General features: G+C 45.5%; 1 protein-coding gene across 1 annotated transcript in view; it reads left to right on the top strand.

Moving 5' to 3' along the window:
• Positions 1-27,800, top strand: part of LOC129707117 (calpain-15-like) — a 142,987-nt gene that overhangs the window by 83,930 nt on the left and 31,257 nt on the right. The window contains exon 3 of the mRNA XM_055651907.1: positions 19,409-20,921. Within this exon, the coding sequence (XP_055507882.1) occupies positions 19,409-20,921 (1,513 nt within the window). The remainder of the gene's footprint in view (positions 1-19,408; positions 20,922-27,800) is intronic.

Genomic DNA, 27,800 nt, shown 5'->3' with positions numbered 1-27,800 from the left:
GCGAGTCCAGAACCAGGGGCCAAATGGCTTACCCCTTATTGATAAGCCATTTAGAACGGAGATGAGGAAAAACGTTTTCACACAGAGGTTTGTGAATATGTGGAATTCTCTCCCTCAGAAGGCAGTGGACGCCAATTCTCTGGATGCTTTCAAGAGAGAGTTAGATAGAGCTCTTAAAGATAGCGAGTCAGGGGATATGGGTCAGGGAAGGCAGGATCAGGGAACTGATTATGGATGATCAGCCATGATCACAGTGAATGGCGGTGCTGGCTCGAAGGGCCGAATGGCCTACAACTGCCCTATTGTCAATTGTCTATTGTCTCTGGGTGAAAACGTTTTTCCTCATCTCAGTCCTAAATGGCCTACCTCTTATTCTTAACGAGTCCTATTTACTTACATTTATATTTTAAGCATCATCTCCACAGCATCCTCTGGCAACTCGTTCCATACTTGCACCATCCTCTGCATGCAGAAATTGTCCCTCGTGTATCAATGAAATGTTTCCTCTCTCACCTTAAACCTACATTCTCAGCTTCTGGATTCCTTGACCCTGGGAAGAAGACTGATTATTCACCTTATCTTTGCCTCCCATTATTTTGCACACTGCTGGTGACCCGAAACGTCACCTATTCCTTCGTTCCATACATGCTGCCTCACCTGCTGAGTTTCTCCAGCATTTTTGTCTACCTCCAGATTCAGGGACAGTTTCATCCCAGTTATTATCAGGCAACTGAACCATCCTATCACCAACTACAGAGCGGTCCTGAGTCACCATCTACCTCAATGGAGACCCTCGAATTATCTTTAATCGGACTTTATCTTGCACTATACGTCATTCCCTTTATCCTGTATCTGTACTCTCTGGACGGCATAATTGTAATCATGTGTAGTATTTCCGCTAACTGGATAACACACAACAAAACATTTTTTCACTGTACCTCGGTACACGTGACAATAATAAACTAAACTAAAAGTTATGCCACAGTTATTGGATTATTTCTGGAGTTTGCACTCAGTATGGAGCCTGGCGTTTCAAAAAGCAGATATCAGTGGAAGTTTGTAACAGATTCAACAGAATAATGTTGGGGCTGGATGACTTAAATTATAAAGTCAGGTGGCATGGTGCGAGCACGTTTCCCAGACAATGCAGAAGACCTGAGGAATGATTTAAGTTTTGAAGATGGTTGAAGGGTAGGTGATTGGAAACGATTTCCTCTGGAGTGACATTCAGAACAATAGGTTAGATGCTCAATACTAGAACCAGGACATGCAGAGGTGATGGAGCCACAAGGAACCGCAGGTAATCGTTTAAAAAAAAAAAAGGCAAAGTGCTGGAGTAACTCAGCAGGCCAGGCATCTCTGGAGAACATGGATAGGTGATGTTTCGAGTCCAGACCCAAAACGTCATCTATCCATGTTCTCCAGAGATGCTGCCTGATCCACTGAGTTACTCCGGCACTTTATGTCCAGTTTTCATGCAGGAACTTCACATAAAGAGCCATGGAATCCTGGGAATCCTGTCAGCAACTTCCCAACAACACAAAATACAAAACAAAAAGGATAGGTTATTAAGAGATGATATTGAGGGATGTGAAGCCGTTACAGGTAATTGGAGTCACGATGCGAGTCAACCGAGGTCTGATTGATTGACAGAACCATACCAGAGGGCAGGATGGCTTCCGCTGTTTCTCCAACTGATTGCATGCCGTCCCCTGACACAAACCTCCTGACCTTCATAATCCGAGGCTTGTGAGAATGTGAACCCTTCTCTAGCAGCTGTGCGCTAAATCAATACGGTGGAAACTCTGCTTTTAAGCTTCTGACTGAGGCACAGGAAAATAAGTCAGCGTGGTTAATTTTCCCTTGCACCAGAATAGATCATAAAGTTTTTAAGAGGGAACTGCAGATGCTGGAGAATCGAAGGTTACACAAAAAAGCTGGAGAAACTCAGCGGGTGCAGCAGCATCTATGGAGCGAAGGAAATAGGCAACGTTTCGGGCCGAAGAAGGGTTTCGGTCCGAAACGTTGCCTATTTCCTTCGCTCCATAGATGCTGCTGCACCCGCTGAGTTTCTCCAGCTTTTTTGTGTAACCTTAGATCATAAAGTTAGTGTGTTAACTTATCCAAATCAATCTCACAGTCCAGGTTCCCACTCCTCATGGCTGGCGAGTTCCTACATGTGCCGCTGTTGAAAGTCAGTTACGTTTCTCTGTGATGTCTCTTGTTTTTTTTCTCTCTCTGCTGCCTCCTCCGCAGCACTTACAGTTAAACCGTAAGTTTATCAGAGTACTGTTGGCTACCTGGAACAAAAACATCAGCTGTTGGAAGAACTCGAAATGGGTCGAGCAGCATCTGTGGAGGCAAAGGGGTGCTGATATTCATCCACAGATGCTACTCAAGATGTTGAGTTCCTCCAGCAGTTTACCTTCTGCTCTAGATTGCAGCATCTGTGGTCATTTGTGTCTCCATAAATTGGTCTGTCTGATGACTATGAACCCAATAAAGAGCCAACACTTCAATGATGAGAGGGGGTTAGAATTGGAAATCTTCTTTTAGTTTCAGCACAGGAACTGACTCCACTTCACTCCACAAATGTTGCATCCAACCTTCCAAATCAACATGGATCCCATTTGCCATTATCTTCAGGATCAGTCTACCATGAGGTACGTTGTTGAGTCATTTGGCCCTTCCTCCTGCTGCTTCCCATGCTTGCGTGTTCAGTGATCATGAACAGTGCAAGGTGGAGACACGGAACTGCAGGTGCTGGAATCTTGAGCAAAACACAAAGTGCTGGAGGAACTCAGTAGGTCAGGCTACATCTGTGGAGGAAAATGGACAGACGACGTTTCAGGTCAGGACCCCTTCTCAGATTGGAGTCTGAAGAAGGAGCCTGAGCCAAATCATCGTCTGTCCATTCCCTCTGCAGATGGTGCCTCTGGGTTTCTCCAGCTCTTTGTGTTTGACAGCAGAGTGTAAACCAGCAACTACTGGGGGAACTCAGCGGGTCAGGCAGCATCTGTGGAGGGTACACAAAAATGCTGGAGAAACTCAGCGGGTGCAGCAGCATCTATGGAGCGAAGGAAATAGGCAACGTTTCGGGCCGAAACGTTGCCTATTTCCTTCGCTCCATAGATGCTGCTGCACCCGCTGAGTTTTCTCCAGCATTTTTGTGTACCTTCGATTTTCCAGCATCTGCAGTTCCTTCTTAAACACAAGCATCTGTGGAGGGAATGGACAGGGGACGTTTCAGGTCGGGAGCCTACTCCAGACTGATGCACCGCACCACCTTTTTCTGAAAGAGCTTTCCTTGCCAAGCCCTTGGGTGCCTCACTGAAGCCGAATTCTTCTCATTTTTTCTCCTCCAACCACCCTTGCTTGAGGTTTAAGCCGTCTTAGCCGAGAATAGTAAAGTCAAGGTGAACCCCATGTTTAAATCTTGTTAAGTTAGTGTTGACTTTGAATGGAAGGCAGAGTGGTAGTGATCCTGGAACTGTGCAGATCCATTCTGGAAGGTCTCTACCATGGTTCCTCTGCCAGTCTCCTGGCGGAAGGAAGGGGAAGCTTGGCTGCGTCTTGTGCGGAGTGTCGCAGTGCAGTGGTACAGCTGCATACCTCGGAGGGATAGACAAAATACCCATTTTATTGTAAATTAATTGCAAGGACTGATGCGCTTCATTCATTGTCTTTTAATTTCTCCCTGTTTCACGGCCACCTTGCCTTTTCAGTCCCTTGTCACGGGCTCGGTTTTGCAATCTTCGCTTGAATTTGCACTCGCTGTTTGGCTTCAGGCAAAATAAAAGCTGGCACAGTGTGCCTGTGTCAGAACATGAACAAGCTCCCAGATTCCAAACACAAAGTGACTCGGCGTTGATTTAATTGGAGCTCTGGGTGGCTCTGATCCACAAACACAAGTGGGACGGACTGCAGCTGCCTCGGCCACCACTTGGTGTGGAGCTCGCCAACACCGCACACCTTTGCAATTTGTGTAGCTCTGACATGGGTGTCATTATCTGTGAGGGCCTCCTTTAGTTACATAACTTTATGGGATGCAGGCATCAGTGGGAAAGCTAGTATGCATTATCCGACCCGGACTGCCTTTGAAGAGGGTGGAGATGAACCTTGCAGTTCTGGACAAAGCGCTCCAACAGTGTTGTTCGAAAGGGAGGGCTGGCATTTTGTGCTGTTCTATGTTCAATACATGCAGGCAAAGCAGATTAGTTTAATTTAGTATCATGTTCATTACAGACACGGTGGGCAGAAGCACTGTCCTTTGCTGCACTGTTCTATGTTCTATAAACCCAGCAGTAATGCAGGAGAGGCAGCGTACTTCTATGTGTGACCTGAAGGGAGCCCTGCGGGTAATTGTGAACGTGGTTTATATAGAATTAGTGTGACTAGTGATCGATGGTCGGCGTGCACTTGGTGGGTGAAGGGTTTGTTTCCATGTTTTATCTTGCAATAAATCATTTAAAAAGCCGACAGCTCTTGTCCTTTTTTGTGGTAGAGGTTGTAACCTTAGTAAATCCCTGTCAGTGAATTGGCTTTGGTAAAATTGTAAATTGTCCGTAGTGTTTAGGATAGTGCTAGTGTATGGGGATCGCTAGTCAGTATGGACTCGGTGGCCTGAAAGACCTCTTTTCATGCTGTGTCTCAGAGTAGGTTGAGCAAGTAACTGTCATGCATTTTGTTTGGCACACTGACTTTCATCCGTAAAAGTATTGAGCACAGGAGGTGGGACATCATGCTACAGACGTGGTGAGACCACATTGCGGTCATACAGCACAAAATCAGGCATTTTGGCTCAACTACTCCATGTCATCCAAGCTATTTCCATTTGCCCATGTTGACCAATATCTCTCTAAATCATTCCTATCAATGTATTCATGACAGTTTTGGCCACCTTGCTCTGGGAAAAATGTCATGAAGCTGGAAATGGTGCAGGAAAAATTGAGCGGGATATTACTAGGACTCGAAGGCTTGAGTTATAAGGAGAGGCTGGAAAGGCTGGGATTTTTTCCCTGGAGCACAGGTGGCTGATGGGGGACCTTGCAGAGGCATACAAAATCATTAGGGGCATAGATAAGGGCACATCATCTTCCAAGGGCAGAGGAGCCCAGAACTAAAGGGCATAGGTTCAAGGTGAGAGGGGAAAGATTTAAAAGAAACCTGAGGGGGGCAATTTCAGCATGCAAATGATGATGTATACATGGAATGAGCTGCCAGAACAAGCTGTAAATGTGGGTTCAATGGCGGCCCATGAAAGACATTTGGACAACAAAGAAGCAACTCTTACAAAATCTGTCAATGTGCAGCTGGTTGAGAGGCCTTCCCGTCACCAAGGCTAGTATAAATGTAAAACCACCTTCATCTGTATGGATAAAGGGCCTTGGGTCTTGTTTTTACTGCTAAACTATTCAAAGACCTTTAGGTCATTTCCAGGGGCTTTAGTATATTATGGATATTGAAACAATATCACGTTCCGGTCTCTGCAACTCCCTTCAGTCCAGCAACCTGATCATATCTCAATCCTTCTCCAACTCTGGCTTTGTGTACATCCCTACTTTTCCTCATTTCCAACACTGGAAGCCTTCGGTTACCTGGGCACCAAGACTGACAATCCCCTCCCTGAACCTTTCCATCTCGTTGAAGCCCTACCCACGGCACCTAACCCCCAGCTCTGCACTGATATGTCCTTCGGCCATAATGTTGCTTGATGAGGATAGGTTTGGCAACACTTCTGTGAAAAGCTTTGGAATATATTGCTAAATCAAGGTGCTAATGGAGTTCCTGTTTTAATTCTCTGGAAATGCGTGTAGGCAATTTGACTAGCAGCATGCACTTACAGTATAAATGCATTAACGTGCTCTATTGTATTTCACACACATTCTGACAAGTTGCGCTGAGGTGTAATACATTATAAGCTGTTGCATATTTATATCTCTAAATATCAAAAGGTATTCTCTCTTCGTTCAATTAATGTATTTATGGTCACGTATGTCGTTCTGGGACCCACATCCCATAAATTAATTGGTGCAGTAAGTTGATGGAATTTGCAAGTGGTATACTATAACTACAATTATATAATCAAGGACTTTTGTTTAATCAGACTGGATATAAAAAGGTCTACTAAATCTTTCAGCATCAGCTCTTTTGCCCCTTAGGGCCTGTTTATTAATTCGTAGCTTTCATAATTTACTTTTTGCATAAAACGTGATGCATTACGTTGAGGCAGTGCCTCCTCAGTCAGGTTGACGACAGAGATCTCACATCACCCTCAGCAGCTCTCCCAGAGTCTTGGCTAACATTCCTCCCCTTGCCAGCAGGACCAAGCGCAATTAGTAGATCATTAGCAAAACACAAAGTGTTGGATGATCTAAACGGGCCAGGCAGCATCTGGGGAGCTGAAAGAATGCTTCAAGGTGGGACCCTTCTTCAAACTGAGTTCCTCTTGTACTTTTAGTTTTGCTCAAGATTCCAGCATCTGCACTTTCTTGTACCCCCATTAGTAGAGGCCGGATCGCCGCGTCGGGGCCTGGCCGAAGCCTCGCGGGTCGGAGTCTGGGTCTGCGGAGCGGCCGACAGAGCCCGCGGCTGGGGCCCAGGTCGGCACCTTGGAGGTGTGTAGTGGGGCAGCGGCAGTGGTGAGGCCTCACAACGATGGGGCCTCGACGGCGGTGGCGATGCCTCGCTGGTCGACCCGTGGTTGATGGGAGCGTGGAGGACCACCGTGAGGGGGGTGGAGGGAGAACAATGGGGGATCCGGCGTGGGGGACCCCCATGAGGGAGGTGGGGGGGAGAACAAAGGACAATGGGGACCCGATGTGGGGGAACTATGGGGGGGGGGGGTTGGGGACAAAAGGGGGAGCCGGCGTGATTTGTAACTTTGTCAGCGCTGTAGGTGGCTGTTATTTGTATACATTGTGTATGCAAGCAAAGAATTTCACTGTGACAAAATATTCACATTCCTAGATCATCAGCTTAACTCTTCCTGATGATGGTCTGAGCCTGAAACAGGTACACCGTTTCTATCCCCACAGAGGCTGCCTGACCTGCGTGTTTCCAACATTTTCTGTTTTTATTTCAGAATCCTAGCTTCTGCAGATTGTTGTCAATCTCTCTGTGTGCAAAGTGACTTCTTTACAGGTACTTAATTTCCTTAAAGATCACTGGACTTTGCAATGGTTTGAAATGATCAAGTGTAATGTAAATGCAGCAAATCTTTAAAGTATACTAGTCCAAGTGGGACCCGTTGGGTCCCTGTCACACGGGAGGCCTGGTCCCCCAACACAACCTGTTCTCGAAAGCAATATTCCACCACTCTTTTGATTGGAAAAATGTATATATATATATATACTGAGAGGGAGAGAGTGGTCGTGCTATTGAGCGGGGAGGGGGGGAGAGAGGAGGAAGAGGAGGAGAGTTGGAGAGGGGACAGAGAGAGGGGGGGACAGAGAGAGAGTGGGGGTGAGAAAGAGGGAAGAGAGAGGGGGGGAGCAGAGGGGAGGACAGAAGAGGGTAGAGGGGAGGGGCGTCCCATTGTGATGTTATTTTTGGCAGTTTGCAGGCAGCTTGAGAGCCCATTGTGATTGGTGCACTGTGAGAGGCATTGTGACATCATCAGTGGACGGTCTCTGAGAAAACGGTTTTGGCTTTTTTTGAAACTTCAAATCATGAATAAGTTTTGAAATATAGCATGAAATCTGAAGTGAACCTGGTTACGCCGTGGAGGGGAAAAAACTGAGTAGGATGTGTGAAAATGGGAAGGCTGTGACCTAGTGTTTGGAAGAAAATAGGAATTAACCAGATTCACTCACACACACACAAACAAGACGAAGAGTTTTAGTAATATAGATAAGCAGGTGCCATGTGCAGCTCCAGGCAGATTTTTCACAGGTCAGCACGTGAATTAAGTTGAGTATATGGGATAGGTGGAAGGATTTAAAATCTTATACAGTATTTGGGAATTTCTGCAAGGTTTAGTGCTGACATTTGAATTTGTCAGCAGTTAATTCACAAAATCATTATATTTAATGACACAGCCTATTGTGCAATATGCTGGGCAAAGTTATAGTTTAGCAAAGCAAAACCTAATGTGTTGGAGGAGCTCAGTGGGTCCGGCAGCAGTTGTGGAGAAAATGAACAGATACCGTTTTGGGTTGGGACCCTTTTCCAGTGTGAAGGTATGTAGCACAAAGCCCTCAAGTGACTGCCTTTACTGGTCATAGGACTTGTCTGGTATATATGTCATAGAGGTGTAGAGTTAAACAGCATTGGAACAGGCCTTTTGGCCCAACATGTCCATGATGACGTAATTGACATTCTGGGCTAGTCCTGCATTTGGCCAATTCCCTGCAAACCCTCCTTTTCTGCACTGACCTATTATGTCTTGTTTGTGTGGCAATGCACTTGATAGGCCAGGAAACTTGTAAAGTGTAGCTCCCTTGATCAGATGGTCAATCAACAGATAGCTTGTGGCCCATAAACAATGGATGGTTGGTCTCCAAGCTGTGAGATCGCCAGGCGACAGCATCCTGTCATTAGCATTACAAAAGCAATTGCAGCTGGATGCATGTGACCCCGACATGCACTCACCACATGTGCTGCACGTTTGCGAGTGTGATAGCTGCCTCCCCTGCAGCGGGTTGTGCCCTGTGTTGGTTTTAATGAGCAGCTGTGTGTGAAGTGGCAAATCCCCGGCACTTCACAGCAAAGCCCCTTCACCTTATCAATCAAGAGGCGCTGCACCATCCACGCAGCTTATTCAGAGCCCTCAGCACAGTATGAACTTATTTTCTAATAACTAACTGGCATTTTAGAAATGCACAGTGACTTTCTATAACATTTCAGCAGGCATTGAAACACCAGCAGAAATCAATTGAGGTTTTGTGAATATCTAAATAACGTGGCATCAGAAAATCTATCAAAAATGAAAATACATTAGTAATCAGTTGTGAAACAGTTACTTTATTGTCACGTACCTGCAGAGGCAAATAAAATGTAGAATATTTCAAAGATATTGGGGCAGGTATATGGAGAGAAAGGCCAGAGGGGTATATGAGCCACTTACAGGCGAATACGAACTTGTACAAATGTTGAGTGTTCACAGCCCTGTATTTAGAGGGTTGAAGAACTGCTGAGTCAGCCATTCACCTCCCACAAAGGGCTTAATTAGGAAAGGAAAAATAGATTATGAAAGAAAACTGGCAGGGAACATAAAAACTGACTGCAAAAGTTTTTATAGATATGTGAAGAGAAAGAAATTAGTTAAAACAAATGTAGGTCCCTTGCAGTCAGAAACAGGTGAATTGATCATGGGGAACAAGGACATGGCAGACCAATTGAATAACTACTTTGGTTCCGTCTTCACTAAGGAAGACATAAATAATCTGCCGGAAATAGCAGGCGACCGCGGGTCAAATGAGATGGAGGAACTGAGTGAAATCCAGGTTAGCCGAGAAGTGGTGTTAGGTAAATTGAATGGATTAAAGGCCGATAAATCCCCAGGGCCGGATAGGCTGCATCCCAGAGTACTTAAGGAAGTAGCCCCAGAAATAGTGGATGCATTAGTGATAATTTTTCAAAACTCTTTAGATTCTGGAGTAGTTCCTGAGGATTGGAGGGTAGCTAATGTAACCCCACTTTTTAAAAAGGGAGGGAGAGAGAAAACGGGGAATTACAGACCAGTTAGTCTAACATCGGTAGTGGGGAAACTGCTAGAGTCAGTTATTAAAGATGGGATAGCAGCACATTTAAAGTGGTGAAATCATTGAACAAAGTCAGCATGGATTTACTAAAGGTAAATCATGTCAGACGAATCTTATAGAATTTTTCGAGGATGTAACTAGTAGAGTGGATAAGGGAGAACCAGTGGATGTGTTATATCTGGACTTTCAGAAGGCTTTCGACAAGGTCCCACATAAGAGATTAGTATACAAACTTAAAGCACACGGTATTGGCAGTTCAGTATTGATGTGGATAGAGAACTGACTGGCAAACAGAAAGGAAAGAATAGAAGTAAACGGGTCCTTTTCAGAATGGCAGGCAGTGACTAGTGTGGTACCGCAAGGCTCAGTAGCTCAGGGACCCCCAGCTATTTACAATATATATTAATGATTTGGACGAGGGAATTGAATGCAACATCTCCAAGTTTGCGGATGACACGAAGCTGGGGGGCAGTGTTAGCTGTGAGGAGGATGCTAGGAGGCTGCAAGGTGACTTGGATAGGCTGGGTGAGTGGGCAAATGCATGGCAGATGCAGTATAATGTGGATAAATGTGAGTTTATCCACTTTGGTGGCAAAAACAGGAAAGTAGACTATTATCTAACTGGTGGCCGATTAGGAAAAGGGGAGATGCAACGAGACCTGGGTGTCATGGTACACCAGTCATTGAAAGTGGGCATGCAGGTGCAGCAGGCAGTGAAGAAAGCGAATGGTATGTTAGCATTTATCTCAAAAGGATTTGAGTATCTACTGCAGTTGTACAGGGTATTGGTGAGAACACACCTGGAGTATTGTGTACAGTTTTGGTCTCCAAATCTGAGGAAAGACATTCTTGCCATAGATGGAATACAGAGGATTCACCAGACTGATTCCTGGGATGTCAGGACTTTCATATGAAGAAAGACTGGATAGACTCGACTTGTGCTCGCTAGAATTTAGAAGATTGAGGGGGGATCTTATAGAAACTTACAAAATTCTTAAGGGGTTGGACAGGCTAGATGCAGGAAGATTGTTCCCGATGTTGGGGAAGTCCAGGACAAGGGGTCACAGTTTAAGGATAAATGGAAAATCCTTTAGGACCGAGATGAGAAAAACATTTTTCACACAGAGTGGTAAATCTCTGGAACTCTCTGCCACAGAAGGTAGTTGAGGCCAGTTCATTGGCTATATTTAAGAGGGAGTTAAAAGTGGCCCTTGTGGCTAAAGAGATTAGGGGGTATGGAGAGAAGGCAGGTACAGGATACTGAGTTGGATGATCAGCCATGATCATATTGAATGGCGGTGCAGGCTCGAAGGGCCGAATGGCCTACTCCTGCACCTATTTATCTATGTTTCTATCCCCCCAAACTGCTGTAGAGCCTGTCATAATCCAGCTGGTGGTGGGTGTGTTGTGCTGCTCTACCTACTCGAAGCTGTGCACATTGAAAAGGCAAGTTTGGGAGAACTGATTTTACTTCATTTTATAGAGAACAGTGATGTCTTTGCTATATATTTCTCTATATTAGCTTTGAAATCAATGTTCCAGTTCCTGTGAAGACCCTGGAAGTGGGTGGCAGTGGTTCAATTCCTCACATTTGAACGTCCACACATAATAAACCAGTGAAGGAAAAACAAATGCACACAGTTGGAGCTGCCCAAGATTCGGAGACACAAGGAAATGCAGATGCTGGAATCTTCGGTAGAACACAAAGTGCTGGAGCAACTCAAGCGGGCCAGGCAACATCTCTGGAGGACATGGATAGGTGACTTTAAGGCTCTTCAGACTAAAGAAGGGTCCCAACCCAAAACGTCAGCTATCCACACTCCAGAGATGCTGTCTGGCTCCAGCACTTTGTGTTCTACACAAGATTATGGCCTCTACAGGTGGTCGTGTCTATGTGGTGAGGTGTCATGGTTTATGGTCTGTGGTGTTGGGAGGGATGGGCTGTGGTGCTGGAGTCTTATCGAGTCCACACACAAGATTAGAAGTTGTTCAGCCAGAGCTGAACACACTTCTCGGCATCTGCCTACAATGGTGTCTGTCTTGTCGCTTCTCGTGCGTGGTGGTGGAAACAGGGCCGCGACGTGAACGCTCTTTCCTTGACCCCGGTGCTGGAGTGAGGGGACCTCAGGGATGCTCAGGAACCCAATCATTTGATGCTGTCATACTGTGTTCAGATAGCGTGAGATACTGCCAGTCACCCACTGATTGGCAGGATTTACCCAACTAGTATGGCTGATGCAGCATGTTTGGATGTGCAATCTGTTCCTTCTGAAGAAGGGTCCCGATCTGAAACATCGCCTGTCTACATCCCACTGAGGTGTGCAGGGCATGTTTTTTTACACAGAGAGTGGTGAATATCTGGAACGTGCTGCCTGTGGTAGTGGTGGAGGCAGATATGATAGTGGTGTTCAAGAGGCTTTTAGATCGGCACATGGATATGAAGGGAATGGAGGGTGGAGAATGACCTAATTCTGCTCCTATGTCTTAATTCTCTTATGGAATATGGATCACCTGCAAGTAGATCAAAGTTGATCTTGACATCATATTCGGCATTGATGTTGTGGCTGCTCCTGTCATGTTCTATGTTCTAATTCTTTGCATCTTGTAATGAGCAGTAACAGTTCGCCCTACATCTCAGATGGGGAATATCGTGGAATATGTGGAATATTCTGTTGTGCTGCAGCAAGTAAGAATTTCATTGTTCTATCTGGGACACATGACAATAAAATACTCTTGACTCTTGAAGGGAACTCATCAGTGCAATGGCAGTGCTCCAAGGAGTAGTGAGTCACACCTCCTTAAACTGTGGCTGCTGCTTGACAAACCATCTTGACATCTCAATTCTTCACTGAAAATCTGTGGTGCTCTGCATGTGGTTTATTAGCATTGAATCAGAAACTCCATTAAAGCAACAACTTGCAAAATATGAAATTGGACACTTTGACAAGCGAATAAGAAAATGGATGAGTACAGTTTGTAGTCTGCAGCTCAGGTTTCTGCAGTTCCATCTGTGTCATCTCCATTTGGACCAAGGATGTTTGGCCAATTACCCCATTTTGCTGCACAGTACTACTTTTGTGATACTCTTTTAATAGAGAATTGCCATTGACTGATAGAAAGATACAGCATGGAACTAGGACCTTCGGCTCACCGAGTCCATGCCGACCTTCAATCACCCATTCACACTAGTTCTGTGCTATCCCACTTTCACATCTACTCTCTACACAAAGGACAATTTGATGTTGGTTGAATATAAGTCATTCAGCAGGTCACTGGGGAACTTGTAGGTGCAGATCAGGTTATCAGTGGGTTCAAACCCATAATCTGGGCGGATAACTCAGTACAGACTTGGGAAGTGCTGCCTGCCGTATGGATTGAGTGTTGATCCTCTAGTTTCCTTTTGCGGTGGCCCTGCCTGATTACAGAGGCACAAGAGACTGCAGAAGCTGTTTGACCCGCTGAGTTCTCTCAGGGTTTGTTTTGCCCTGCTTCATTATGTCCTGATGTCCGTTCGCACTGTAGTTCCCAGTAGCGGGGGGTGGGGGGGGGGGGGGGGGGGGGGGGGGGGGGGGGGTACGTGCAATGAGCTGCCAGAGGAAGCTGTAGAGGTGGGTACAATTACAATGTTTAAATTACATTTGGACAGGTTCATGGATGGAAATGTTTTGTAGGAATATTGGCCAAACGCAGACAAATGGAACTAGTTCAGGTTAGAAATAAAGCATGGAGACAGATCATTCGGCCCACCGAGTCCACACCGACAACCATTGATTAGCGATGTTACAAAACCTACCGTCAGCAGTGCTGCAGATCTGCCACTGGCTGTGTGTGCGACTCTGGAGCCTTTGAGTGGGGGGGGGCAGGATTAAAATCCAGGTTTGTATTGCTTGTCGGAGAAGGATTTCCTCGGGCTGCTAGTCGATGAAGAAAAATCGATCGGACTTCCGTTCCCGGTTTTATTTTAATATATCGCTGGACAATTTAATCGTTGGATTAAAATAAAAAGTGACTTCTAACGCCTTCAACGCCACGGATCGCAATATCAGGACAAAACAAATGGTAAGTCGTATATTTCACATATAATCTTGCTTCTTGGGGTGGCTTTAGTCTAATTTTACGATGCGAATATGTTATTTGGGCCTCATACGAATCAGCAGTGCCTTTCCCGCCGATATGTGCTTAAAATTCACGGCAACAGCAACGTTCCAATCGATCACATTCCAGAAACACCCACTCGCAAGATAATTTAAATCCTCTTTTCTTTTGGACAATCATGTCATAAATCGTCTATATTTTGAGTCATTGTCTATCCATAATCTATATTTTTATACTAAATATCCATGACAGATTTAGTCACATGTATTGTACAAAAAATAATAATTTAAATTATATTGAGAGTGGATGGGTCTAGATTATTTGGATACTTAGGCTATTTAAAATGTTTAGTGTTTTCTTAAGAAATGGATAGATGTTTAGATCTAGTAATTGAATTTAGATGAATTCAATTGATTTGATGAAACTGATGAATATGATTTTTTTGTTGGGTATTTACTATTTGTTTTAGCGTTTTTTTTCCTTTACATTTTAAACAGATGTCTCCGAAGAAGAAATGCAAAATTGTCAATCCATGCCCAGCAAGAGACTGATTTAGACAATATTCGCAGAGATTATCCGAATTTAGACTTCTCCCAATGTGATGATCTACAGGACATTCGTAATGGGAAAGAAGGGCAGAAAGGCATGTCATGCGTGGTTTCAAGATCAAAAACTTGTAGTTTACAATGCCAAAATTGAAAAGTTGAGGAAAAACAAGGTGTACAGAGTTGTTTATTGGTTACAATCTGAGGAGTATAATGATGCTACTGATTATGATATGCCAATGTACCAGCTAGCAACTGATCTTCTCCATAAAGGCATGGTCTATTGCTAGAAATTGTAATTTATTTACCTATCTGCTACGGACTTACAGCATATAAGACAATAATATTAAAGTTCTGATCTTGAGAATATCATATTTTTGAATTTTCAAGGCAGTCTGGGTGTTTATTACTATTTCCGTCACAACGGTCAATTTTGTAATTAGCTACAATTAGGTAACTAACTAATTATATGCTTTCATTTCAGGTCATCCAAGTAAGATGTTTCATATTTGTTTCAGAATGCTTCAATCTATAATAACTGAAAATTTCATTCAGTTCTCTTAATTTTTATGAAAGTTGTGGGCTTTTTAACTGTCCTCGATCACAGCTTTTGTTTTAAGTCAATGGAAACGCAATAGGGAACAAGATGCTAATTTCCGAGTATAAAAATGACCATAACTTTTTTAATACTGAAGATATGAAAGTGAATTAGGCATCAAATTAAACTTTGTTTTATGCTTTATCTGATGGGATAAATTACAGACTTGATTTTTAAAATCTCAAAATTTTGTAACATTCCTACATTGATCACCCATTCACACTTGTTCTATGTTATCTTACGTTCTTATCCACTCCCTGCACAACTGAAGCAATTTACAGAGGGCCAAATTAACCTACAAACACGCACATCTTTGAGATTTGGGAGGAAACTGGAGCACCCAGAGGAAAGCCAAATGGTCACAAGCGGTACATGCAAACTCCACACAGACAGCACCCTAGGTCAGGATCGAACCCTGGTCTCTGGGACTGTGTCACTGTGAGGCCAAATTGGGATAGACATATGTTGGTTGGCGCGCAGGGCCTGTTTCTGTGCTTAATGACTTTACTTCCCCTGGATTCTCCTGCAGTTCCATCTGGGGTCATTTCAGGTAATCAAGTAACCAATCAGTACATCTACTGAATTCCAGCCAGTAATGGCCCTGACTTGCTTTTCCCTTAGTTTACTTTCACTTTTCATTTGTGCTCCTCACTGCCCTGAACTGGCAATGGTGGATTTACAAAATGGCATGTACAAGTTTAATTCATGTAACATCTTCAAAGTGCCATGAAGGATTATTGCACTACAGTTGAACATTAATTACCCTTATCTAAATCTCCAAGACTAGTTGGATGGAGGTTTGAACAGGAAATAATTGCTTTCTCTGTCCTCTTAGTCACTACCTCTGATGTATTCCTTCTGCATGAATTTATGTTTCTCCCCCCCACTATCACTCTCTTGCACACACTCTCAGACTCACTCTATCACTCTTTCATACACTTTCACACTCACACACTATTCCTCTTACTCTCATTCTCTCACTCATGCATTCTCTATCTCTCACATTCTCACTCTCTCACTTGCTCTCTCACTCACTCTTGTACACTGTCATGCATTCTTCTTCTCTCTCTCTTCCCCCTCTGTTTCAGGAAGGATATTGATAAGTTGATCGATGAATCTAGTAACCAAGTTCAGTCAGAAACCTGACTACTGTGCTCAGGGAGTTGAGGAGTTAACCAGAAAGAACAGTGATCAGTGGGTTAAACAGGAAGTGTTCTCTTCTAGTCAACCTCTATCGTGCTTCCATTCCTGCCCTTCAGGTTAAACACACACACACTGTCTGGGAAAGCAAGCAGTCTAAAGTGTGCTGTGTGAGATTGTTTAATATCTTCCCGAGAGCAGCACCAGTGAGGTAAGTTCACAGTAATTAATATTCCAGCAGTCGACAGGGAGTTTGTGCGTCAGGTTGCTGCTTGCTGTCTTTAGTTTTGGTTCGGGTAGGAGTGGAATGTAGAATGAGGAGCAGGTTTCAACCTTGCTGAAATTTGACAGTGACAGACAAAATTGTTACTCATCTTTGTTACTCAATCTTTTACTTACTCTTTTACACAGGGTAGGGGAATCAAGGACCAGAGGACATAGGCTTAAGGTGAAAGAGAAAAGATTTAATAGGAACGGAGGAGCAAATTTTTCACACAGAGGGTGGCGAGTATATGCAATGAGCTGTCAGAGGAGGTAGTTGAGGCAAGTACTAGAGCAGCATTTACAGGTAAAAGGATAAGAAAGATTTAGACATATATGAGCTAAAAGCAAGCAAATGGGATTAGACTAGGTGGGACATCCTTGTTGGCAAGGACAAGTTGGGCTGAAGGGACTGTTTCCGTGCTGTATGACTTTATGACTATCTATTTCCTCTTCCTGCATCTATCCTGTGAGTCATTTGATTAAACTATTGTCACGTAATCAGTTAAAGGTTAGGATTATATATTGTGGCCGAGAATTAGTGTTAGTTAATTGTTGTCACATGTACTGAGATACAGTGAAAAACATTATTTGCAAGCTATCCAGTCAAATCTAACTATCTGGAACTCTCTGCCACAGAGGGTAGTTGAGGCCAGTTCATTGGCTATATTTAAGAGGGAGTTAGATGTGGCCCTTGTGGCTAAGGGGATCAGGGGGTATGGAGAGAAGGCAGGTACGGGATATTGAGTTGGATGATCAGCCATGATCATATTGAATGGTGGTGCAGGCTCGAAGGGCCGAATGGCCTACTCCTGCACCTAATTTCTATCTTTCTATCCATGAGCACTATCAATGGTTTAATAGCTACATTGAATGCAACCCTGTTGCTTGGCACTGAGAACCCTGCTACTTTAACAACTTAGAAGTCTTGATTTAGTTTAGAGACACAAGAGACTGCAGATGTTGGAATCTTGAGCAGAACACAAAGTGCTGGAGAAAGTCAGTGAGTGGTGCAGCATCTGTGGAGGGAATAGACAGGCAAATTTCGGACTGATTAGAGTAGTGGGGGCAAAGTTGGAAAAGAGCGGTGGGGTAGGACAAAGCCTGGCAAGTAATAAGTACATTTATTTTCAAATTTGACCCCTGAGATCATTTTATAGGTCAATCAAGTTTAGTAAGTTTAAACTATCATTTATTTTTTTTAATCAGAGAGGCTTGACAGGAACTGGAGGAAAGGACATTAAAGGATCAGTAACTGAGTGACAAATCTGGAACCACTGGAGAGTTAGAGAGAATTAAAGAACCGGCGACATTTTGATTGATTGGGTTAAATTGATTGATTGAAAGATACAACTGCACCACTGTGCTGTCCAGAAGTGATGTGAAAGAGGTTGGAAGCACATAGGGATTTATTTGCACGTTTTTGACGAGACTGGTTGTTTGGACATCAAAGGGCATGATGAAATAAATGGTCAGTTCTGCAATGCTTGTTCATAAGTTCTCAGAGCAGAATGCCATTCGGCCCATCAAATCTACCCCGTCATTCCATCATGGCTGATGGATCTTTCCATCTCGACCCCATTCTCCTGACTCCTCCCCTTAACCCCTTCCTAATCAAGAATTTGTCGATCTGCACCTTAAAAATATCCATTGACATGGCCCCCACAGCTGTCTGTGGCAATGAATTCCAGATTCATTGCCCTCTGACTAAAGAAATTCCTCATCTCCTTTCTAAATGTATGTCTTTTTATTCTGAGCCTATGGCCTCTGGTCCTAGACAACCACCAGTGGAAATATCTTCTCCATGTTCACTTTATCCAGGCCTTTCACTATTCGGTAAGTTTCAATGAGGTCCCCCCCTCATCCTTCCAAACTCCAACGAGTACAGGCCCATGGCCTTCAAAAAAATCATAATTTTAACCCAATAATTCCTGGGATAATTCTCACAAACCTCCTCTAGACCTTCAACCACGGCAGCACATCCCTCCTCATATTGACTACCAGAGCACATAGCACAGCAGAACTGAAAGCCATGTCTTGAATTGTGTTGATTTCAACAACATACAAGCATAAAGCATTTACCTCTGCCCATTCCCATCTAGCAGAAGGTAGAGAAGCTTGAAAGTGCACACCACCACTCAGGAAGGGTTTTTTCTCCTCTTATCAAGCTTCTGATGGGTCCTTCCAGAAGCTGATGACCTACCCTCTACCCGAATACAGACATTGGACAGGTCTCTGGAAGAGATGCGCTGCAATGTTGAGCTATATTCTGCACTGTATCTTTGCTCTGCCTATTGTACTTGAGTTTGACTTGGTTGTATAGTATTATCTGATATGATTGGCTACCACGCAAGGCAAAGCTTTTCACTGTACTTCGGTACATGTGACAATAAAGGATTACCTTATGAAGAAGACATCACAAATGGCTGTTCAGGAAGTTAGCTGATCTCAGCCAGGGAGTGATGGAACTGAGCAGAGGGACCTGTTCCCCATCATTGTTGGCCAAGCATGTGGGGAACACTGTGTTAGAAGGAACTGCAGATGCCGGCTTCAGAAAAGTAACTCATTGGGTCAGACATCTCTGGAGAACATGGATAGGTGACGTTTTGGGTCAGGATTGGCATGGTTGGTCAAAGGTTAGAGATGAAAAAGGCATGAGATGTGTGAGATAAGGATAGAAATGTGAATTGTGAAGCCAAAGAAAGGAACAAAGATGGATGGGGATAGTCGGAAGTGGAGAAATAGGTGTGAATCCCACCTTTCCCAGTCTTCTCTCTCACTTATAGTCAGTCTGAAGAAGGCATGTTCTCCAGGGATGCTGCCTGACCCGTTGTGTTACTGCAGCACTGTGTATTAGACCCTGTTGAGGGCAGGCTCGGTCCTTGTGTAAATTTGCTAAGATGCCTGACACAGTGTGCGCTGCCCCAATGACCGGCCACGTGTGAGTGGTTGTGGCAAAGATGACAGATTTTGGTGCTTTGGAAAGGGTGGGGAATAGTTTTAGGACAATTACCAGCATCCCAGACTGCTGATTAATGGTTGCCTATGTTATTTTTCCCCGGCAGTGCTGTGCGACAGCCCGGCGATATGGCAACGAGGAGCGAGTGGCCGTGCACCCGCTGCACCCTCCTCAACCCCAGCGTGTTGCGGCAGTGCTCCATCTGCGAGGCCCCGAGGGAGCGGCCCGACTTCAGCGACATCCTGCGCCTCAGCACCGAGGAGCAGCAGTGGCCCTGCTCCCGCTGCACCTTCAGGAACTCCATGCACAAGGGGCAGTGCGACGTGTGCGACTCGCCGCAGACCCCAACGCCGCCCATGCCTCCCCTCGCCGCCTCCAACGGCCTCTCTCTGGGCCTGGCGGCGGCGGCGGAGCAACGGGGCTGCGGCCTGCAGGAGCCCGGCCGCTTGGCCAACGGTGACGCCAACGGCAGCAGCTGTGAGGAGATGGCGCCGGACGAGACGAAGGCCTGGGCCTGCCAGCGCTGCACCCTCCACAACACGCCCTCGGCCAACTCATGCTCGGCATGCGGGGGGCCGCGCAAACTCTCGCTGCCCAAGATCCCACCCGAGGCCCTGGTGGTGCCCGAGGTAATGACGCCCGTCGGCTTCCAGCTGCCGTCGGGCCCTCCAACCCCGGCCGCACCCCAGCTCAGCGACCCGCCCGAGAGCGACCCATCGCCCGCACGCCACGCAGCCATCGACCCTGACAGCCCCAGGTCCCCGGTGCTCAGCCCGCTCTCTCCCTTGGTGCAGAACAACCCGGTGCCCCGCAGCCGCAGGGAGGTGCCGCCAGCCGCCAAACCCAAGCCCCCGCCGGCGGACCCCACTGCCCAGCCCGCTCCCAGCTCGTCGGCCCCCGCCGCCAGGGCCACGGCCCAGGGACAGGTCAAACCCACCGCCAAGCTGCAGGAACTGTTCTGCACCAAGAGGCTGAGCATTCTGGACGAGGAGATGGAGGTGTCGCCCAGCCAGTGGAAGTGTACGTCCTGCTCCCACGTCAACTCCGCCGCCCTGGCCAAGTGTGAAGCCTGCAAGGTGGCCAGAGCCGGAGACATCATTGACCTCACCGGAGACTCGGTCAGATTCACCCCCTTCAGCCCCTCCAGCCCAGACTTCACCGTATGGACCTGCTCCAAGTGCACTCTGAAAAATCCCACCGCCGTCCAAAAATGCACTGCCTGTTGTACGTCCAAGCTGCACGGTTTCCAAGAACACGGTCACGGCGAGCGAGGACCCAGGTGCCCCGAGTGCAGCGTGGAGAGGGCTGTGAGCGCGTCCGCCTGCCCCGCATGTGGGAGCCGGGCGGCAGCCGCACGCAAGCCCATCAAACTCTTACCCGTGCAGCAGCCCTGCTCCCGGGAGAAGCCCAACGAGTGGTCCTGCCCCGCCTGCACTCTCCTCAATGACTTGAAGGCAAAACATTGTGCAGCTTGCCACACTCCACAGCAGTACCTGACGCTGAGGAAAGGCTCCAAGCCATTGAAGAGGAGGGAGAGCATTCTGGTGGAAGCACGGAGGAAGACCGACGAGGGCGAGGCCAAGGAGTTGTGGGAGAACATTGTGAAGTTCTGCCAGGAGGTAAGCCTGGTTTCTATAGCGAGTGTACAGTGTTGCAGGCACATCATGCGTTACCACTTGTGACTTGTCAAACACGTATCTCTTCATTCACGTTGAACACAGAACAGGTCAGGACAGGCCCCAGGATCACAATGTCTGTGTCACACATGGTGCCTAGTTAAACTAATCTCTGTTTGATCAATAGTTTTCTATTCCCTGCACATTATAGAACAGGACAAAACAGGAACAGGCTCTTTGACTTACAATGTCTGTGCCAATCACGATGGTGTCCGGTAAAACGAATTCCTATGCCTGTAGGTGATCGACATCCCTCCATTCTCTGCAAATACACCAAAAAGCCTCTGAAATGCCACTATATCATCTGCTTCCACCACCACCGTTCCATGTGTTCCATGCACACACCACACTCTATGTAAAATAAATGCTGCTCCTTTAAACTTAGTCCCTCTCACATGAAAGCTATGCCTCCTAGTCTGACATTTCCACCCTGGGGGAAAAGGTTCTGACTGTCTACCCTATCTATGCCTCTCATAACCTTATACTTCTCTCAGGCCTCCAACATTTAAGAAAAAAAACTATCCAAGTTTGCCCAAACTCTCATCTCTCCTTACAGTTAATACTATAGGATCTTTGGTTAATACCCTCCAATCCAGACTGCAATCTGGTGAACTTCTTCTGCACTCTCGCCAAAGCCTCCACCTTCTTCCTGTAATGGGACGACCAGAACTTCACACAATAGTCCACATACAGCCTAAACAAAAGTCCTATAAAGCTGCAACATAACTTCACTGACTCTTATACTCAGTGGCCTGACTGGTGAAAGCAAGCATACTGTAAGATTTCTTTACCACTCCATCGGCTCATGTTGATCTTGTATTGTGCAGATTTGCATGGTATGGCACACACTCATGGCGGACTGAACATGTTCCCATAATTCACAAGAACACAGGAGAATATATAAATAGCTGCAATCGATTACATGGCTGATCTCCCCAATTTCCATAAGCCTTTGTAACATCGACTGGTAAAATAAATCTATCCTTCACAATCCTTTGAACTACTTCTGATTTTTACTTCCCTTTTAGTTTTGGAGATATATGCCCTTCGGCCCACCGGGTCCATGCCAACATGAACTTTCTGTGTAAAAGTTGTCACTCCTGAATGATATTCCAAGTTGCTTCTCCTTGTTCTGGGCTTGTTCGCTGGAGGACTGGTTGTTTGTTTATCTTTCTTCTCAACTCCTTTAATCAGTGTAAGCACAGTTGCATCACCTCTCCCATGGTCAAGGCAATGTCTTGTCTGTGCTGTATTTTATCTCTGATTCTGGTGCAGAGTCCATTCAGTGAATAGAGAGACCTTATCAAGCTCAATGAGGAAGTGTGTTGTGTTTGTGGATGAAAGAAAACCATCGCCAGCAGCTTAGATTCAAATGGAGAAAGCATGAGTGACTTATGATAGCCCTGTTTTATCGTATATACCTGACACCACTACTGATCAATATTTTATTGGTACAGGATCTAAAATTTGAAATGTATTATATTGTTAATCATTACATAATAACTACCAAAACTACTATATACAGTTTTGGTCATCTAGAAGGGAAACCGGCCCTTTATCCCAACCCAAACACTTTGGTCTCATTTGTCTGCATTTGTCACATATCTCTCTGAACCTTTCTTATCCGTGCACCTGTCCAAGTGTCTTTTAAATGCTGCATGGCAATTTCCTCAACTCTTCGTTCCATAAAAACTTGGAGCGCAGGGGGCTGAGGGGGTGATCTTTTAGAGGTCACAGAGTGATACAGTGTGGAAACAGGCCCTTCGGCTCAATTTGCCCACACCTGCCAACAATGCCCCAGCTACACTAGTCCCACTTGCCTGCGCTTGGTACATATCCCTCCAAACCTGTCCTGTTGCCTGCGCTTGTGTGAAAAAGTTACCCCTCGGATTCCTATTAAATCTTTTTTCCTTAACCTTGAACGTATGTGCTCTGGTCCTCGATTCCCCTACTCTGGGCAAGAGACTCTGTGCATCTACCCGAACTTTTCCTCTCATGATTTTGTACACCTCTATAAGATCACCCCTCATCCTCAAGCGCTCCATGGAATAGAGACTCAACCTCTCCCTATAGTTCACACCCTCTAGTCCTGGCAACATCCCCATAATTTTTTTGTGAACCCTTTCAAGCTTGACAATATCTTTCCTATAACATGGTGCCCAGAACTGAACACAATATTCTAAATGCAGTCTCACCAACGTCTTGTACAACTGCAACAGTACCTCCCAATTTCTATACACAATACTCTGATTGATGAAATGCCGATAGCCTTTTTAACCACCTTATCTACCTGTGACTTGACCTTCAAGGAACCATACACCTGTACTCCTAGATCCCTCTGCTCTGCAACACTATCCAGATGCCAACCATTTACTGTGCAGGTCCTGCCCTTATTCGACGTCCCAAAATGCGACACCACACACTTCTCTGTAGTAAATTCCATCAACCATTCCTCCACCCACCTTGCCAATCGATCTGGTTCCTGCTGCAATCTTTCACAACCATCTTCACTATCTGCAAAACCACTAACTTTTGTACCATCAGCGAACTTGCTAATCTTGTCCTGTATGTTCTCATCCAAATCATTGATGTAGATGACAAACAGTAACGGGCCCAGCACTGAACCCTGAGACACACCACTAGTCACAGGCCTCCAGTCCGAGAAGCAACCTTCCACCATCGCTTCTTTCTATGGAGCCAATTTGCTACCCATTCAGCTATCTCTCCTTGGATCCCATGCGTTCTAACCTTCCAGACCAGTCTACCGTGCGGAACCTTGCCGCATGCCGTAGTGAGATCCATGTACACAACATTTACAGCTCTGTCTTCATCGACCTTTTGGTCACATCTTCAAAAAATCTATCAGATTTGTGAGACATGACCTCCCACATACAAAACCATTCTGACTATCCCTAATCAGCCCTTGTCCATCCAAATGCCTGTGCAACCTATCCCTCAGAATACTCTCTAGTAACTTTCCAACTACAGATGTTAAGCTCACTGGTATATAGTCCCCAGCATTTTCTTGAAAAGGGGCACAACATTTGCCACCCTCCAGTCTTCCGGCACCTCTCCTGTATTTTCTGGACGACTCGTAAATTTCAACCAGGGCTCCCGTAATTTCCTCTCTAGTTTCCCCGCAATGTCCTCGGATATATCTGATCAGGCCCTGGAGATTTGTCTACCTTCGTACACGACAGTACCTTCAGTACTTCTTTGATAATAACACTGACTGCTATCAAGACACTTCCAGTGACTGCCCCAATTTCCTCCGTCCTACTGTCTTTCGCCCCGGTAAATACAGAGGAGAAATACTCATTATGGACCTTGCCCATCTCCTGTGGCTCTACACAGAGGTGACTACTTTGATTCCTGAGAGGTCCGACTCTCTCTAGTTACCTTTTTCCCTCTTATGTACTTACAAAATCTTTTGGGATTGTCCTTAATGCTACCTGCCAGACCTATATCCTGGACGTTTTTTGCCCTTCTGATCTTTTTCAGTTTACTCCTTAGTTCCTAAAACTCCTCCAGGGATGCACTTGATCCCAGCTGCCTATCCCTGTTCCATGCATCCCTCTTGTTTTTGACTAATGTCTCAATTTCCCTCATCAACCAAGCTTACATTTGCCTGCTTTGCCCTTCACTCTGCAGGAACGTACATATCCTGAGCTTTCGTCAGCACAATTTTAAAATCATCCCACTTGGCCGATGTTCCTTTCCCCTCAAATAACCTGCTCCAGTTAATTTGAGCGAGACCTTCTCTCATACCCTCAAAGTTGGCCTTACCCCAGTTGAGTATTTTAACATGCGGACACTCTCCATGCTATCCATAATGTGATGTACAGCACTTTGTTGCAGCTATGTTTGTTTTTAAAGTGCTCTATAAATATTATTATTATTATTATTATATAACTATCTTAAACCTAATCGAACTGTGGTCACTGGTCCCAAAAGGCACCTCCACAAGCACTTCATTAACTTGCCCTTCCCAATTTCCCAATACTAGATCCAGCCTTGCCCTCTCATGTGCGGGGGCCTCTACATACTGCTTAAGAAAACTCTCCTGAACAAGTTTGAGGAATTGCACCCCATTTAAACCCTTCATGCTATGATTTTCAGAGGTTTATATTGGGAAAGTTAAAATCCCCTACTACAACAATCTTCTTTGACCTGCAGCTGTCCGCAATCTCCTGGCATATTTGTTCTTCTAATTCCTGTTGACTATTCGGTGATCTGTTGTATACTCCCAACAAGGTGACCATCCATTTCTTGTTCCTCAGCTCCACCCATATATCCTCACTAGACGAACCGTCCATAATGTCACCTCTGAACAGTGCCGTGACATCCTCCTTAACCAACAATGCAACCCCCCCCCCCCCCCTCTTTTTCCCTCACCCCTGTCTCTCCTGAAGCTCCTGTATCCCGGAACATTGAGCTGCGTTCCTGCCCCTTCCTCAACCAAGTTTCAGTCATGGCTACAAGGTCCCAGTCGCTCGTACCTATCCATGCCCTAAGCTCATCTGCCTTACCCGTCAGGCATCTTGCATTAAAATACGTGCAGTTTAAACCAACCCTCCTTCCTCACTTTCCGCCTTTCACCTGCCTGTTCTGTCCACTAACCTTTCCCACACCACCCACCCTCCATACCAACTTCTAGCCTATCACCTGCCTCTGACCTGTACGAGATCCCACTCCCCCCGCCAATCTATTTTGAACCCTCCCGTGTAGCATTAGCAAACCTGCCCGCTAGGATGTTGGTCCCCCTCCAGTTTAGGTGCAACACGTCCCTTTTGTACACATCACCCCTGCCCCAGAAGAGATCCCAATGATCCAGAAATCTAAATCCCTTCCCCCTGCACCAACTCTCCAGCCCAGCCATCCATTTCCCCTATCTTCCTGTTCTTATCTTCACTAACACAAGGTACTGGAAGCAATCCTGAGATCACTATCCTGCAGGTCCTGCTTTTCGGTCTTATACCCAAACCCATAAACTTGTGTTGTAGAACCTCCTTCCTTTTCCTACCTATATCGTTCGCGCCAACATGTGTAAGATCATTAGGGGAATAGGTAGGGTAGATGCCCAGTATCTTTTGCCTGGAGTACGAGAATCAAGAACCAGAGGACTTAAGTATAAGGTGAGAGGGGAAAGATTTAATAGGAACCCGAGGGGCAATTTTTTCACATAGTGGGTATATGGAATTAGCTGCCAGAGGAGGCAGTTGAGGTAGGCACTATAACAACATTCAAGACATTTGGGTAAGTACATGGATAGGAAAGGTTTAGAAGGATATGGGCAAAAATATTTGGGCAGGCAGGACTAGCATAGAAGGGGCGTCTTGGTCTGCATGAACAAGTTGGGCCGAACGACCTGTTTTTGTGCTCTATGACTATTCACCAGCCTGTGTCTGAAAAATTTCCCCCCCTCCTATTAAATCTTTCCCCTCTCATCTTAAACCTCTGCCCTACCTACAAACGTTCCAAGAATACTAAAGCCATGAATTACGCTGAACTAATGTACCCGAGAACTTCAGAGGATGTCTTGCAGCGAAGCTCAAGCAGTTCCAAGCTGCTCACCAGATTCAGCTTTGTAATGATTTACAGGGATTAAAGGGTTTAGCTGTGAAACAAATATTACCAAGTGATTGTGTGCTGTTGATAATGTTTGAAAAGCTAATGTTATAAGATCCACTGAATAAATCACCCTCCTGAATCTATTGTCCCAAGGAGAGCTGTTACGTTGCCGTTCCTGTAGCCTCCACAAGTCCCCAGTATCACAGTGACTTAACAGTCTCTGTTGCTGATGTAGTGACGCACACACCACAAATGCTGGAACCTGGAGCAAGCATGAAGGGTCTCGACCCAAAACGTGTGTCCACAGATGCTGCTTAACCCGCTGATTTTTTCCACAGTTTGGTTCTTACTCTGCTTCTGATATTTGAGCAAAATGTGACTATGTACATAAGAGAGAAAACAGTAGGGGGTACAAACAAAGAACTGCAGATGCCGGTTCTTTATTTCACAGAAGGACACAAAGTGCTGGAGTCACTCAGCAGGTCGAGACCCAGAACGTCACCATTCCATGTTCTCCGTAGATGCTGTCTGACCCGCTGGATGAGTTACTCTAGCACTTCGTGCCCTAAAGAGTAAGGGGTATTATTAACAGGCATAGATGAAGGTCGGGAGAGGCTTGTACTAAGCATGAATACCAGCAAGGGCGGATGGGCCAAATAATTTGTATCTGCACTATGTAAATACTATGTAATGTTTTCACAGAATCCAAGTTCACAACTTGTGCTTTTTGTAAACCAGTGTCTGCAGTTCCTTGTGTCTCACAACTTGGAATGTTTACTCTGGAACATCGGAGGTTGAGGAGAGACTTCATAGAGGTTTTTTAAACTATGAGAGGCGCGGATATGTTACACACATGGAGAGGGTAGACAATTAGAACCTTTTTTTCCAGGGTTGAAATGTGAAAGTCTAGAGGCATTGCTTTGTGAGAGGGGCAAAGTTTAAAGAAGATGTGTGGGTCAAGTTTCTTTACACCGATATATGGAACACAATGGCGTTGGGTGGAGGCAGATACAATGGTGGCATCTAGGAGGCTTTAGATGGGCACATGGATATGCAGGGAGTGGAGGGATATGGATTACATGCAGGCAGAGGAGATTTGTTAAACTTGACATCATGTTTAGCACAGACTGTGTGCCGAAGGGCCTGTTGTTGTGCATACTGCTGTATGTTCAGATATAAACAGTGAATAACTGAGTTGGGCAGATCACGGTCATGTACAGTGCCCGGTATTTTTTGATGAATAACCAAATG

This window comes from Leucoraja erinacea, chromosome 20 (assembly GCF_028641065.1).
Source record: "Leucoraja erinacea ecotype New England chromosome 20, Leri_hhj_1, whole genome shotgun sequence".
NCBI classification, from domain to species: Eukaryota; Metazoa; Chordata; class Chondrichthyes; order Rajiformes; family Rajidae; genus Leucoraja; species Leucoraja erinaceus.
This window is presented reverse-complemented; position numbering and strand designations above follow the sequence as displayed.